This window comes from Pyrus communis, chromosome 4 (assembly GCF_963583255.1).
Source record: "Pyrus communis chromosome 4, drPyrComm1.1, whole genome shotgun sequence".
Taxonomy (NCBI): Eukaryota; Viridiplantae; Streptophyta; class Magnoliopsida; order Rosales; family Rosaceae; genus Pyrus; species Pyrus communis.
In genome coordinates, this window is record NC_084806.1 from 3,303,956 (window position 1) to 3,318,457 (window position 14,502).

The 14,502-nt window shown below is 37.2% G+C and overlaps 2 protein-coding genes across 3 annotated transcripts; both read right to left on the reverse strand.

The window, feature by feature from the left end:
• Positions 1–17: 17 nt before the first annotated feature.
• LOC137731031 (protein NSP-INTERACTING KINASE 2-like) lies at positions 18–7,644 on the reverse strand. 2 transcript variants are annotated; one of them, XM_068470085.1, is made up of 12 exons: positions 7,376–7,644; positions 3,309–5,049; positions 3,043–3,175; positions 2,843–2,914; positions 2,618–2,761; positions 2,424–2,495; positions 2,267–2,326; positions 2,057–2,154; positions 1,535–1,684; positions 1,115–1,456; positions 638–1,017; positions 18–551 (listed from the first exon to the last, which is right to left on the reverse strand). In XM_068470085.1, exons 2-12 carry the CDS (start codon positions 3,409–3,411, stop codon positions 231–233), a joined length of 1,875 nt encoding a protein of 624 aa, XP_068326186.1. In that variant the 5' UTR covers positions 3,412–5,049; positions 7,376–7,644; the 3' UTR covers positions 18–230. The 2 variants fall into 2 exon arrangements, with proteins under 2 accessions (XP_068326186.1, XP_068326185.1); XM_068470084.1 differs by having other exon boundaries at positions 2,424–2,498.
• Positions 7,645–11,140: 3,496 nt separating this feature from the next.
• Positions 11,141–13,651, reverse strand: LOC137730743 (S-adenosylmethionine decarboxylase proenzyme-like). Its single transcript, XM_068469702.1, has 3 exons — positions 13,434–13,651; positions 12,848–13,012; positions 11,141–12,723 (listed from the first exon to the last, which is right to left on the reverse strand). Exon 3 carries the CDS (start codon positions 12,509–12,511, stop codon positions 11,435–11,437), a length of 1,077 nt encoding a protein of 358 aa, XP_068325803.1. The 5' UTR covers positions 12,512–12,723; positions 12,848–13,012; positions 13,434–13,651; the 3' UTR covers positions 11,141–11,434.
• Positions 13,652–14,502: the final 851 nt, after the last annotated feature.

The window sequence follows — 14,502 nt, forward strand, 5'->3', positions numbered from 1 at the left end:
CTCCTGCAACCAAAACATAGAATTAGTGACATCACTCGTCCAATAAATGCTTGTCATATAGTGTCTTTTGTTACACGAGAGTTTTTCTCCAACTTACACGACTCTTTGGACGTTCAATATGACAAAATATTATGATGCTAATATACAAACCAACCCCAACTCTCACTCATATTTTTGATTCTTTACTATCAACTTGACCTATAATTTCTCTATATACTTAGAGAGTAGTATTATCTTGGTCCAGACAGCTCCATTGCTTGTGCAAGCAATGAAGAGTCATCGGTAAGATCAGAGTACCGTTCCGAGGAGGAAAACTCATTGGTTCTGCACCTATTCGATTCAGCTCTCTGAGAAGCCTCCCATTTCTCCGCGAGTCCATCTCCTTCAAGCATTCGAACCACTTCAGACATCTTTGGTCTCTGGCTAGGAAGATTTTGGGTGCACAAGAGAGCTACTTGAATCATTTCTTCGACCTCTATTGGATCATAGTCATTTTTCAGTTCCTTGCCAACCAGCACATCAAACTTCTTTTCCTGTTGGATTTTCTTCACCTGGAGGAAAAATTTTGAGTTAGGTGACATATGGAATCATTTATTTTGGTGAAAAAATGCAGGGAAAACATCTTTGCTTGGCTCACCCAGTCAAGTATTGCCCCTTTCTGGTTTGCTGCTTTTCCAAACTCAAGAGCTCTTTGTCCAGATATTAGTTCAAGTATGAGGATACCAAACCCGAAAACATCAGTCTTCTCAGAGGACTGGCCTGTTGAGAGGTACTCCGGGGCAATGTGCCCCACGGTGCCCCTAACAGCGGTTGTAATGTGTGAATCATGGTGATCCAACAGCTTTGCCAACCCAAAATCTCCAACAACAGCCTCGCAGTAATCATCTAGCAGAATATTCGCAGCCTTCACATCGCGGTGAATGATCTTGGGGTCACACTGCTCATGCAAGTACAATAGTCCCCTTCCAGCTCCCAATGCAATCCTTTTCCTTGTACTCCAATCCAGGGGTGGCTTGGCTGCGATGTTGGAAGTAAATTATGAATGTTAATCTTAATTTAAACTCAATCAGGTATGACAGCGTAATAATTTCAGAATGGAGGAAAGGTTTGTTACCTTTGAGACGCGAAGCAACACTTCCGTTAGCCATGTAAGGATAAACCAAAAGCCTCTCTTTGGCTGTCATGCAAAAACCATAAAGCCGCAGGAGGTTCCTGTGCACAGCGAGGCTGATCATCTCAAGTTCGGTCTGAAATTGGATTTCCCCACCTATGGTATTCGTGTCCTTGAGCCTTTTGACTGCTATTACTGTACCATCACGGAGATATCCTTTGTAGACATTCCCGAAACCACCCTTACCAACCAAGTTTTTGCTGCTGAAGTTGTGAGTTGCTGCTTGAAGTTCTCTGAAGTGAAACGACCGCAAGTTTCCAAGGCAAACTTCTTCGTGATGTTGTTCTGAAATTTATAATTCGTGTCAGTAAAGACAGCTTGTTTCACTTTATTTGATTAAATCAGTTACTTTTATATACTAACCGGTAACATCTAAGAATATTTGCTTGTTGTGTTTCTGCCTCCACCAAAGAAGGAAACCAAAACCAAGAATTAGAAGGCAGATGCAGCCAAGGCTCGAGGCAAATGCTAAGGCGATTTTGTGGCTCCTAGGTCTCCCGGCGGCTTGAGAATCTAGACACGTTAAGAAAAACAAATTATGGTTTCTACAGAAAGTTTTTGAATCACGAAGATAAGAGAAGAACATGAAAAAAAGTAGATTTTGAAATTCAAAAATTTTATTTTATTTGGTCAAAAAAGTCATTGGCACGAAGTTGTTGAATCATGAGGATAATAATTTGCAGGAGAACAACATGAACAAAGCAGATTTTGAAATTCAAAAACATTAATATTGGCACCTCACAAATTGTTGAATGCACCCCGTATAAAAAATTAGTATTAAATAACAGCTAAGAACTTCTGAGGAAATGTTCATGATAAACCATTTCACATCCAAAAACTAAAACGCCAACTAAACTGACAGAAACAAGCAGTAAGTATGATTACTTGTTGAATTATTCAAGGGCAAAGATAGCGGCGGTCGTATCGTGCCGGAGCAGTCTTGCTCCTTTCCTGTGGCACATATCAGAGGGTTTGCCACAACGCTGTCAATTCAGAAACTAATTACATGAGTTTTAGCTTTATATCTTCTGTTTTCAACTTTTCAGAAACCAAAAACTTGGAAGGAGGAAGAAAAGCAACATTGAAATAACTCACTTGAATGTTTTAGCGGGAAACCTTGGGACCGGACCACTCAAATTATTATAAGACATGTCCCTAAACGATTACAGAAAATCCAAAGAAACCTTATTCAGATCATATTTCAACAGGATTAATAGAAAATATCAAAAGTATGAAGTTGGGAGAGAATTACAGAAATGCCAGCTGGGTCATATCAGCAAATGATGAAGGAATTGCCCCAGAGAGAGTGTTATTGTTTAGCCGCCTGCTTGCAACACAAATTCCAAACTATGTGACTAATGTTTTGTTTTTTGAGACACGTTTGATAACTATTTCGTGACAATAATTTGAATTTTGGAAAAATAAGAAATTCTGAGGTCCACTCACAGGTATTGTAGGCTTTTCAGGTGTGATAGAGTGCTGGGAATTTCTCCATTGAACAAGTTGCTGGAGAGATCAAGTGTTTGAAGCTTTTGGAGCCTCCCGAGCTCGGCGGGGATCGATCCTGTTATATGATTATCCTGAAATGTACTGCAAAACACCTCATTTAATTAGTAAAACATGATTACCATTTTGTATTACTTCAATAATTATTGGTCACTCAATACTCACACAAGCTGGAGATTTGTCAAGTTTCCAATGCTTGGTGACAAAGTGCCTGATAAATTCTGGCTTGGAGTTCCCCTGTACAAAAACAATTTCTACAGCTTAAAATTTTATTCTTTTTTTATTAAAAAAATATTGCATGGTGCATTTTTCAAATTTCCCTATTCAATTAGTATTTTTGGTGGTTTTTGAGCAATACTACTTACAGGCCAATGACTAAGCCATCAGGAGAACAAGTAACCATGTTCCAGATGCAGGGATCAACAGAAGTTCCATCCCAATTTCGAAGAACGCCGCGAGGATCCTTGAGAGCTTCTCTAATGCTCACCAATGCTTGCACTGCAAAAAATTGTTTGAAAATAGTAAGAGACTACTCTGTGTCATGGTTTCTCAATATGGCTGAAGCAAACATAATTAAAACTATGACATCATAGACTAAAGTAGTTTAAAATATCGTTATGTCTTTGGTTACCTTCATAGTTAACACCCTTTGGAGAAAGCAAACCAGTTGCAGAAGTCCAAAAGCAGAAAAACGCCACAAAGCACAAGGCTTTACCTTCCGTCCTAATTTCCATTGATTTGAATCTCCAAAAACAACCAAAACCCAATAGGAAGAAGCAAAAATGGAGCTGGAAAAGGCAGTGTGAAAACTTGCACAAAACCAAAATCTCGAAGTTGGGTTTTTAGCTTTCTATCCAAAAAACTTGAAAGTTTCAAGCTTTTGTTTTGTTTGCAAGGTGTATGATGATTTTGTCTCAGAGGAAAAACCAGAGAATTGCACTCACTCACTTACTCAGAGCGTACTGACAGGCCCAAGAGCCAAGAAAGAAGCAGGGTTTTGTTTGGCTTGAAAAAGCACTTAAAGGAGAAGAAGCATGCCTGGCCTGCTGCCACTGGCTCAGTAAAGAAAAAAAGTAAAGGGCAGAGAGAGAGGAGTGAGAGAAGGAGTATATAAAATGTAAAAGCAACTCACTCACTAGATAATTGCAAAAGATGATTGCAAAAGAAAATTCCTTCAACCATGTATTGGGTTAAAGAACAGCTACATGCATTTTTATATATTTATTAGTTATTCCTTGATTATAATATGTAAAGCAAGTGAATTATTACCTGTTAAGCACTGTAAAAGTTATAATTAAGACACCTTAATCAAAAAATAACACTCACTATGGTCAGCTTTGAGAGAGAGAGAGAGAGAGGGGGGGAGAGAGCGAGAGAGAAAGAGGGAAAATCTGTATAGCACTTGGCTCTGATGATCTGCTGAGCTTCCAAAGTGGCTGCCTGGGAATCAAACATTCCATTAAGTTGGCCATTTATTGATTCTCAAATTCGATCTCATATTTTTCCAATGAATTATACTAGAAGAAATTCGAGCGTGTAGTGAAGAAATTCCAAACTTCTACATTTAGTGGATATCATTTTTCAACTGATTGTTTTTAGTTTTTAAGTTTTCAATTTTACCAAAATGAAACCAAATTGTTTATTGTGAAAAAGACTAACATCAAATCAAATTTTGACTTTTTAGTTTTTATCAATAAACGATCAAATTTGTAAGTTATATGTGACAAATCCAAACCAATAAAAATTCTATAAAAATCATATTTAATAGGTTTTTATGATGCCAAACTTCATTTTGAAAATATGAATCCGTTAATCAACCAGTTATCAAATTATTCACAATATTAAAATCGATTGCTCACACATGTCAACTGATATTAACGGATGCATATAAAACTTCCGTCAATAAATTAGAAATGTAAAATTCTTCTAACAAGAAAATCTCACTCCTCACAAAGTTTTGATTGTGCAAAGATCATATAGATGAGATCGGTCGATACTTACCACGCTGGGCTCTGTCTCCTCATTCAACAGATATCCCTCCAAATAAACAATCAAAAGCACCAACTTTTAAAAGCAAAAGCTGCTTTTTCTTTTTCTCTCTACTAAAAATAAAAACTATGCAATATTTATGGGTCCGCATATCTGCTGAGATAATGCCAACTGATGAAGAATCAACGGTCCTGGTCGGGTTACCAAACACTGGTTTACCTGTGCCTGCACTGCACCAGAATGGCCACTGCTACAGCATATCTTACACGATGTTCATGGCTGCACGTGCAATGTGGACCCCCGGATTGCACGTTGACTTGATGTTCAAATGTTTCTTTGGACTAAATGCCTGTTGCTTTCATGATTATCAATCTTGAGATTCTCTAGTAAGACCGATCCAACGGTTATCATTTGCGTTCAAACATAAAAGATTATTAAGATTGGAATAGCACCTAATAATGGTGTATACAACTTGACAAAGCAATTAACTAAACATCAAGAGGTTTCTTTTCTAGAGTGCTGAAAACACAATCTAATACATCATGTGTTATAATATAAGTGATTAAATTTTTTTTCCAAGTATCTAATCACTTGTATTATGACACTTTGGTGGACACACTAATAATTCTATCCTCAACATCGTTAGACTAGTACATTAATCTTTTCGAGTTATGGGTTATTTTTTCATAATAGTACGTTACGAAAGAAAGCTTCACTATGGTACATTATCACTTCAAGCATAGCACTACCATTGTTTACATTTTATCCCTACGAGGACTCTAAAGCACTGATGAGTACTCAATTTTTACTTAAATCATATCTTAATAATAATTAAGATAGTAAGCATTACGATCATTTGATGATGGTGAACAAAAATACGTCATATTTATAGATAATAAAGAAGTAGATCTCAAACAATTATAACTCTGCAGTCTAAGTTTTGTGCTCGAATTCATCGTTCTAACCGTTAATATGCAGTGCATGGCTCTTGAATTTCTCTAATGAAAAAATAAAGGAAATATATTGCATGGCAATGATGAATGATAAAATGGAAATGTTTCTATCAAGTAGGGATCCTAATACGACCTGTCGTCCGTGGCCCCTTCATGTCCACTGACAGGCGCGCACTTATCTCCCTCGTGATTGGAACATGCCGACCAGTACGCTACAACAAGCTTCACTGATGAATTACGATCACACAACTACTTGCTTGCACCTTAGACACAGAGGCATGGTATCTATATATGTTCCTGTTAGTTAGGTGATCTCCTATATTATATATCTTTCTTTGGCTCCATACCCAGTTCATGTTTGTCGTTGATCTGAAATTGTCGAACTCACTTTATCAATGGTTGATAATTACACATGAACGTACGATTGTAAACTTAACACAACTTGAATTTTTAATCACTTCGTTTCCACCATTTTCCAACTATAATTTAGTCACTTTCATCAATGGTTGACAGACGCACATAAACGATTGTCCCTAACACAACTATAAGTTTTCAATCACCTCACTCCAAACCCTTTCCCACCATTTACTCCACCTTCCCTGATTAGCAGAATCATGTCGAATTAACAAATGAAGGAGAGCTTCCCATCAAGGTCATGGTCCTCTCTGGAGCCAAAAAGGGAGTCAAACAAATGAGTTTAAAGAGATCGTTGACCACAAACCCTAATCAAGACATGCAGCACTACTAAAAGAAGCTCTCTCTCCCCAAATCAGTAAGAAATTATTGTTCTTTTTTACCACTTGACTAAGCTGGCTTGGGTTGTTCAAGTGCATGGCCACTGTTTTTTGAAAAATTTATACCAAAAGCCACATGCATTTGATTATGTTCTCGGTTCTATATCTCAAAAAAAGGACAATTATGAACTGGTAGAGAAGACTCCCTAACCCTACATTGTGTCATCTACCCCACTCCCTCTCTTCCATCTCTCTATAAAACCATAGTTTAAGAAAATAGCACTTTGCTTGTTTCTGAATGTATTCCCCACCCACTAGGGTATTGTACCTAATTTAAAGAAATCTGTATATGATGTTACTGTCCATCTTGTTCCACCACCATGTATATGATTCTCTCACGAGGGGCCAATCTTCCTTTTCATCTATGTAGGTACCTTCATCTATTATCTAAAAGTCATTTATGGGGAAGATTCGAATTCGGTACAAGAAAAAAGCACACTATCTTAGCCAACTGGTTTAATTAACCAATCTGCAATGTAAAATAAGTTTTACCTGAACTGATTAATAGTATTTACCTTTATACTCGATGTATTGTATTCGAATATTCTTCTTAATATCGCTTGTATAAGGAAAAAATGAATGAAAATTATAATTTTGTGGATTTTAAGTGCTTCAAAATGGATGCCACAGATTGATTGCCAATTTCAATCTTTTGTTGAATCCCACTTTTTCTTCTTTTTTTTTTGGGAAACTGGAATAACATTTCCAGGGCAAAGATGCCACAACAGTACAAGGAAGCCTACACCGAAGCAAGCAACAGCAGACCAACAAAAAAATAAAGCAACAAAGGGGGTTAAAGAGTGAAGATGCTAGAACCGAGTTTGAGCATCGCCCCCTCCCCTGCCATAAAAGATTAAGGGGGACAAGGTAATCCATTCTTATTTAAAACAAAAACCAATGAAGATGGAGGTCAATTGACCCAAGTGACATTACACATCTCCGTATTACTACGCGATACTAACCTGTTCGCTGCCAATTTGACCGATCTTGGGACCCAAGACCAACAACAGCCCTGGAAAGAGTTCCCTAGCCTCAAAACTTTTGCCAAGGTAGGAAATGCTTCCCATTGGTGATGGCAAACATGGAATAAGCTCCTTTACAAATGGTGCCATCTAAAGCTTAGGATATCCCATACACGCCATAAACCAGCTCTTCTTTCCTTTAGTACTGCAGAGAAGACCAAATAAATCTCTCTACATTCTTTATACCACCCAAAAAAAGGGTGGTAAAAATTGAAAGTTTCTTTGTATATTTTGAAAGGATTATGGTACTGCTATTTATATAGTCCACTTTTTTATTTCTTTTTAATTAATTTCACACAAAATTTGTTTGAACTAATTAATTGGACTTCGACCTATATATTTTTGAGACGATCGTTACTGACATATGGGCTACTGTCGCTAACAAAACCTAACACCTTACTTAACGTAGTCCAAACAATTAACAATACTATAAAGATATTACTATTCGATTCAATCAGTGACTAGCTGAAGAAACGAATGCAGTATGTGATTTGCACAAGTAGATCGAATCTTGGCCTCTCAAAATAAGATGACAAAGTAGAGGCTCCCTCTTTGCCAGCCATCCAATCTGTCTGGTTCACAAAGTAGAGGATCTCAAAATAAAGATAATGCTGTGCGTATGATCCACTTATTCTCAATAATTTGGTTTTGATGTAACACGTTTTAGGACTAATTAAATTAAAAATAAAAATTAGACAATACTGTAGCTACTAAAAACAAACCCAACAAAGATTTAACCTTAAGAAAACGTTAAAATTAACTAAAGGTTAAATCACTTTTTTGCGAAGGGATAAAATGCATCAACCTTGCTTAGCTGGCCTCCATAACTCACAAACAAGCCAAAAGCCAACAACGTATCTATATATTTGACAAAAACAAACAATTATCCATTTATGCAAAACAAAACAACGTCGTCGTCTTTGGATGTGTTGTTTCAGAAATGGCTGACTACCAGTACATAATAACCAATCAGGTATATATAGTAGAGTAGGAGAGATCTTTCAGTTTGTCTGGCGCATGGTCCGGTAAGTTATGTGTAATAATACAATTGATAAAAAATGTCAAAAAGAAAAATTATAACTAGTTGTATTAGGATAGTTAGTGTACTCGATGGTATTCCCGACATGCTAAAAGATTTCTCGAAGAGTAGGAGTATATATGGTATTAGTACTACCAGCAGCAGCTTTGATTTGTAAAATTGGGTTGGAAGCAACCCAAATTATGTTGTCTTTAAGAATAGCTGCGACCGAGGAGGTGAGTTCATTGTCACACACATCAGTCCCACGAACATTTACATCTCTCAAAACTAAAAATAGTATGTAAATGTGATTTTTTATAAATTAAAATAATATAAAGATTGGGATTTATTCCAGACTAGCTAGTTGGTTCTAGAATTAGTCATTAACCAAGTTCCCAACTAGGTTCTACAACAGCTAAACAAACTTTAGATTGAGAAAGTTTTTTAGTTTGACAATCACACAATTAAGTGATGTTAGTAATTTATATGTTATAATATTAGTGGATAACATAGTTAACATACCATAAATATAAAATATAGTATTAGTATAAATAAATTCAAATATTACAATATAAAATAATTGATCAAACTACGTGGCGGTGTGGTGTAATAGTAACTAAAAAAAACCTTAGCTCTTAAGAGCAACTCCACTCTTGAAAAATGAGCTGGCCTAAAATCCATTTAATCCACCCAAATAAATAGTAATTGGCCAAATACATTTTCACCACTAAAACTAAATAGCCTAGTCCATTTTATTAAAATATTTTTTTATTTTATTATAAAATAATAAAAAAATTACTATTTTATTTTTAATTTCTGACATTTTCTTTATTTATAAACAAAAATATCATTAATTTATGACATTTTATCTATTTTATTGAAGTTTTTTTGCCGAAAAATCTGGATCGTTGATATGAAAATCGAACAGTCCAAATTGTGACATGTCACTAGCCGTTGGGTTTGAATTTCAAATTTGTTTTACCGTTGGAAATCCAACAGTCGAAGACAAGTCACATGGCCATATCCCGCGCCCCTTTAGTGCGCACGAGGCCCGCCGTCTGTATCATTGTCAGGAACGCGCGCCTGACGCAAAAAAAAAAAAATAATAATAATTTGTGGCCTTTGCTGACGTCATGACGACTTTAGCATGATGCCAGATAGGCTGGTTTCTCCCTCAGTTAATTTACAATGAATATTGAACGGATGAAAATAGTTAAGAATAAGTGACTTATGATTATGTCACATGTCCATGTCTATCAAAAATCTTATTTAGATTTTTGAGTAGATTTTGGTTGCTCTCTTCATGTCAATGGGTAACGGCAACCCAATGCTCACACAAGAAAACTTCTTCGGCGGTCGATCATGCGGTTCCAGCTTTGATTCTACCCTTCAACAGGAGATGTCAATTTTTTAAAGCACAAACAAAATAGGAAATAAGAAAGTAGAAAATGAAACATTGTATAGAGTTTTGGTGTGGGAAAGGGAAAATGAATTAGTATTTATAGAAAAAGTTTACAAACCGTGGAAATTTTCTTTTATTTGATTTTTTTTTCTTATTTTTCTGATTTTTTTCTTAAATTTTTAGATTTTCAAAAGTACTTGTTACGAAAAATAATAAGAACCGTTGACTTAAAGAAGAATCTAAAATGGATGTATGAGGTTTGGCCATGTGCTAAGCAACCGCTGTGGTGGGCCCTAGACAACATAATTGATCACGCCACTCTTTTAGTTGGTCGTGTGTAGAGCACGCGCCTAATGCAAAAAATGATTAAAAGGACTTACTGATGTTAGTCTAACATCAGTGCCAAGGATTTGGGCTTTGGTCTCAAAATCGACATGGCACCAGCCATAGCTAATGAGCCTCGGCGACCCAAAAATGAAAGGAGGTGTGTTTTTGGTTGGATTTGAGATCTAATCATATCAATTTTTACCATGGACAGAATTCATAGACGTGCTCTTAAGGATCCTTAATAGATCCAATGGGAAGCTTTCACAGAAATCTTAGAATGGTTCAAATGTCCCTTTGGGTCTAGGGCCTCCGGTCTACTATTCACAAAATTTAAAAATAAAGTCAGGCATTCAACAGGGCAACTAGAACCCTAAACCATTGGTTGAGCGTGGCGCCTCTACTAAACCTTAAAACCCTAAGCTCTAAATTATGATTAATTACAAGTTACTGCTATCCCCATACAGCTCATACTAACTGAACTAATAAAACCGGAAAAGACTTCACATACGCCCCCCATGGAGGATGCTAGAAACTTTCTTTAGCGAGGCAACCTTAATCTCTAGTTACGAATATTTTTTTTGTGATAGTAAAATATCTTCTTTAATTTCATTGCATTTTTTTCTTCACATTTCATGAAGTCAAATTGAAGGCATTTTTTTCATAATGATCGCTTATTACTATATGTATTATTTGAAAATTTCAACTGATCAATAGAAGGAGCATGAATCATATGGCAAATATGTTCTCGGGCCCTTTGGTAAGCATCGTGATTTTTACTTTGCACAAATCTTAAGTGGAGGCAGCTACTCTCAGTGAGCCTTAGCTACATCAGTCCTTGTACGTCCTTGCAAGGGATACTACCGTAACATCCCGGACCAATGATACAAAGTCTGGAAAACTGCCAAAACCCTAGACTCCAACATTCAAGCAGGCTTCAATGTTGAGGAAGATAAAAAAAGGCAACAGAAAAACTAACGTCTGTAAATAAATTGTAATAAACATCAGGTCTGATCCACAGAATCAATCTAAGAATGCAAAGACAACAACAAATTAAGCATCCTGAATACAATAGGCATAGCGAACCTAGGCTTTTGTGTGCTGCATCACGAGAAACGACACTCGAACATGAACCGAAACACTAATCCAAGACAAATTTCAGACATTCTACGGTTACCATTATCAGGCCGTCGCTGACAGGTAATTTATTCATAAATCAGAAAAATGACGACCGTCCTAAGCTTCACGATGGCATTCAATAATCTTCTTCCTCTTCTTCCTCTCTCCAGCAGCCCTTGAGAGTTGATCGAGGAGAACTGCAGCGCTCCGTCTTCAGGAACCTATGGTAGACAATGGCTCCACCCAGTCCAAGCTCTTCGTGGCTGCTCTCTTCGCGACAGTATCCCTTCAAATCCACGGAACAATGTTGCTGGAGTGACTTGCTAGCAACATTGGAGTGCACAGCTAGGGAGAACTCTTTCGGTTGGAAACAAACCAATACCCTCTCAACCAACTGGTTCAGGTTTACATCTTTCAGATCATATCCAGCGGTTTCAAAACTCGCATAACTGAAGCCATCTTCTGGTGTGACGTGAATGGTCGAAATTGCAGCTCCTTCGATGGAGTTCATGGAATACCCACAGGGGTCAAACTCGAAATCGCAAATGTCCGAATCTGGAAGGATCTTTCGGATACCAGATTCGGTTGTCATCGCTGTGGCTGAGCTCGATTGGGTTTTGTAGAATACAGAAGCCTTTCCCCTGTCCAAACCAGTCATGCACATTTCGAGTGTGTACACAGGTTCGACCAAGCTTGCTGATTCGGCAGTCGCCGAATATACATGCCATTTCTGAGGTCCGTCTGACCTGCCCATCACGTACGCCCTGCTTCCTGACCCAAGCTTCCCGAAGTAGCTGTCAAGGACCGAAACTTCTTCTGAGAAGCTACGATGAGGGTATGTCTGTGCTCCTGGAAAAATGAAACTCCCACGAGTGTACTTCACAGATCTCACAGCAAGGGAAATGGTTTCAGCCAACTGAAGGACAGTCGGGATCACACGGAGCAACTTGGTTGTGCCACAAGTTTTGATGATCATCTTGTATGGATGAATAAAGAGGCTCGACTCAGAAAGAACATACGAGTCAACATCGTCATTCGACAATGACGAGACGATAGTGCACTCAGCTTGGTCAAGAAATTCATCTATCTGAGCTTTGGACAGAGACCGAAGACCCCTTCCTTCAGGGTCGAGAAAGATACTCGGCTCGAAAAATGTTATTTCTAGCCTCTTTTCATAACCTTCAAATCCAATAGCAGAACCCTCCATGGCCATACTGACTAACACGAGCGCTTACAGTTGCAAGAAGATCACAGAATCCAAAGCAGATTGCAGTTGCAAAGAGATGACAGTCGCAAAAGAGAGAAGAGAGGAAGATGTCGATTGAAGAAAACGGAAATAAACACCTAGGAAAGCAATAAAACTGATGAACCACGCCTCGTGGTTAAAAATCCAATTTAGGAATATCAGGATGGTTTGCGAGCGCACTGCACAAACATAGAAGCAGAAAGTTAGCATTTTTCATGTACAATTTAACCAGCTAGAAGGAATTCATACCCCAACTCTACAGCACAATAGCATACATAACAATACTAGTGAACCAACACTCACGTTGGAGTAGGCAGCCGATCTGAACTTCTTGATTCCACCGTTGGGTCGGATGTCTTCGATGCTGTAGCCGAGAGGTGCTTCGTAGAATAAGGATGATTTACTAATACTACTACTACTACTAGACTTTTTACCACCTTTGGACTCCATTAAATCATTCAGTTCTTCCTGTTCATATCAAACCAATAAAGATATCAGTAACCAGAAACAAAAGCACAGAAATTTCTTAACGTCAAAGCACGCAGAGCATGAAATCTATATCTTAAAGCTCAGAATCGAATTATTCTTGCAATAAACATACCACATTAGCCAAAAATTATAAAATTTATACTTTTAGCAATTATAAACTATAAATTAGACAGCAAAAAAGGGGCAAAATCTGGTAAAATTATTGTTTTCTTTACAAAATCATCATCATCATGAACAAATTTAACCCTATAATTACAGGCTTAATTCAACATATAATTATATACATATACAGATTATCAAAGCTTCGTCATTTTCCATTCAAACAACATATTCTAATCATCAAAACATAATTTTATGTAAAAAGCAACAAATTCAGAGAAAAAACAATGATTTCACTTACAAATATCCGAAATTGTTAGGCACTCTTCAGAGGACCGGACGATAGCTACCGACCTTCACGGAAACCCTAAGATTCGGGAATCGACACCAGAATTGAACGAGCCGGCGGACGGCGAGGTAATTGAGATCTCAAATCGATTTGGTACCGGATTGGAACGAAAACCCTAGGGATTTTGATTGCTGCTTTTGCTTAATCGGCCGTTTTGTTTTTCTGAAAACCAGACAGGTGTGGGGCTTATTTATAGGTGACGTGAGAGGGCTTCGACGATATGCCCACTGCGTGATAGTGGAAAGACGATACTAGCCCTACCTTGTAGAGGCTGCTGTGATAGGCTGGCGAGGAGGTTTCGTGGAAACCGCTGGGCCTTTGAAGGAGAAAAACCGATTCACGGTCATGCGTTATACACTCTTATTTATGGCTTTTTAAACGTCATAAAACAAATAAAAAATTTCTCACTTTATTATTTTGAAGTTTCGTCAAAATTATGGTTTGATTTTTAATTGCCATTTTGATACTTTCGTTAGTTTAGTCGTCAATTTTTCTGTTAATGTGCCAGGATTGTTGCTCATTAATATGATTTTTTTAGTTTTTTCGTCTCACTTTTGTACCTAAAGTTATATTTTACTCTGAAATTCATCATTCCGTTAACCTATACGTCATAAGCTCTATTAAAGCATAACGTGATACTTAACTAAACGATGATTGTACAAAAACGTGACACTGTAAGAATAGAAAAGTGGTTTGCAAAAATAATTTCTCTTACAAAATTATAACATTGTAAGTTATATCTAGGGAAGGCTTGTGCAAAGAGTCCAATACAACAATTTCTATTAAAATTAATTTTCGGTGGCTCAAATCTGTCGTTATGTTGTTTTTTTAAGGTCGTATTAATGGTTAATTTCATCAAGGTGCATAGAATTCTACATTAAATTTGACCGTGAATACTTTTTAGTCTTTTATTATCTTGAACCGGTTAGGACCCAAAAAAAAAAGATATCTCTGAACCGGCAAAAGTTGAGGATTTTGGGAATCGAGTTTGAATAGACGAAAAAGGACAAAAGACAGAGAG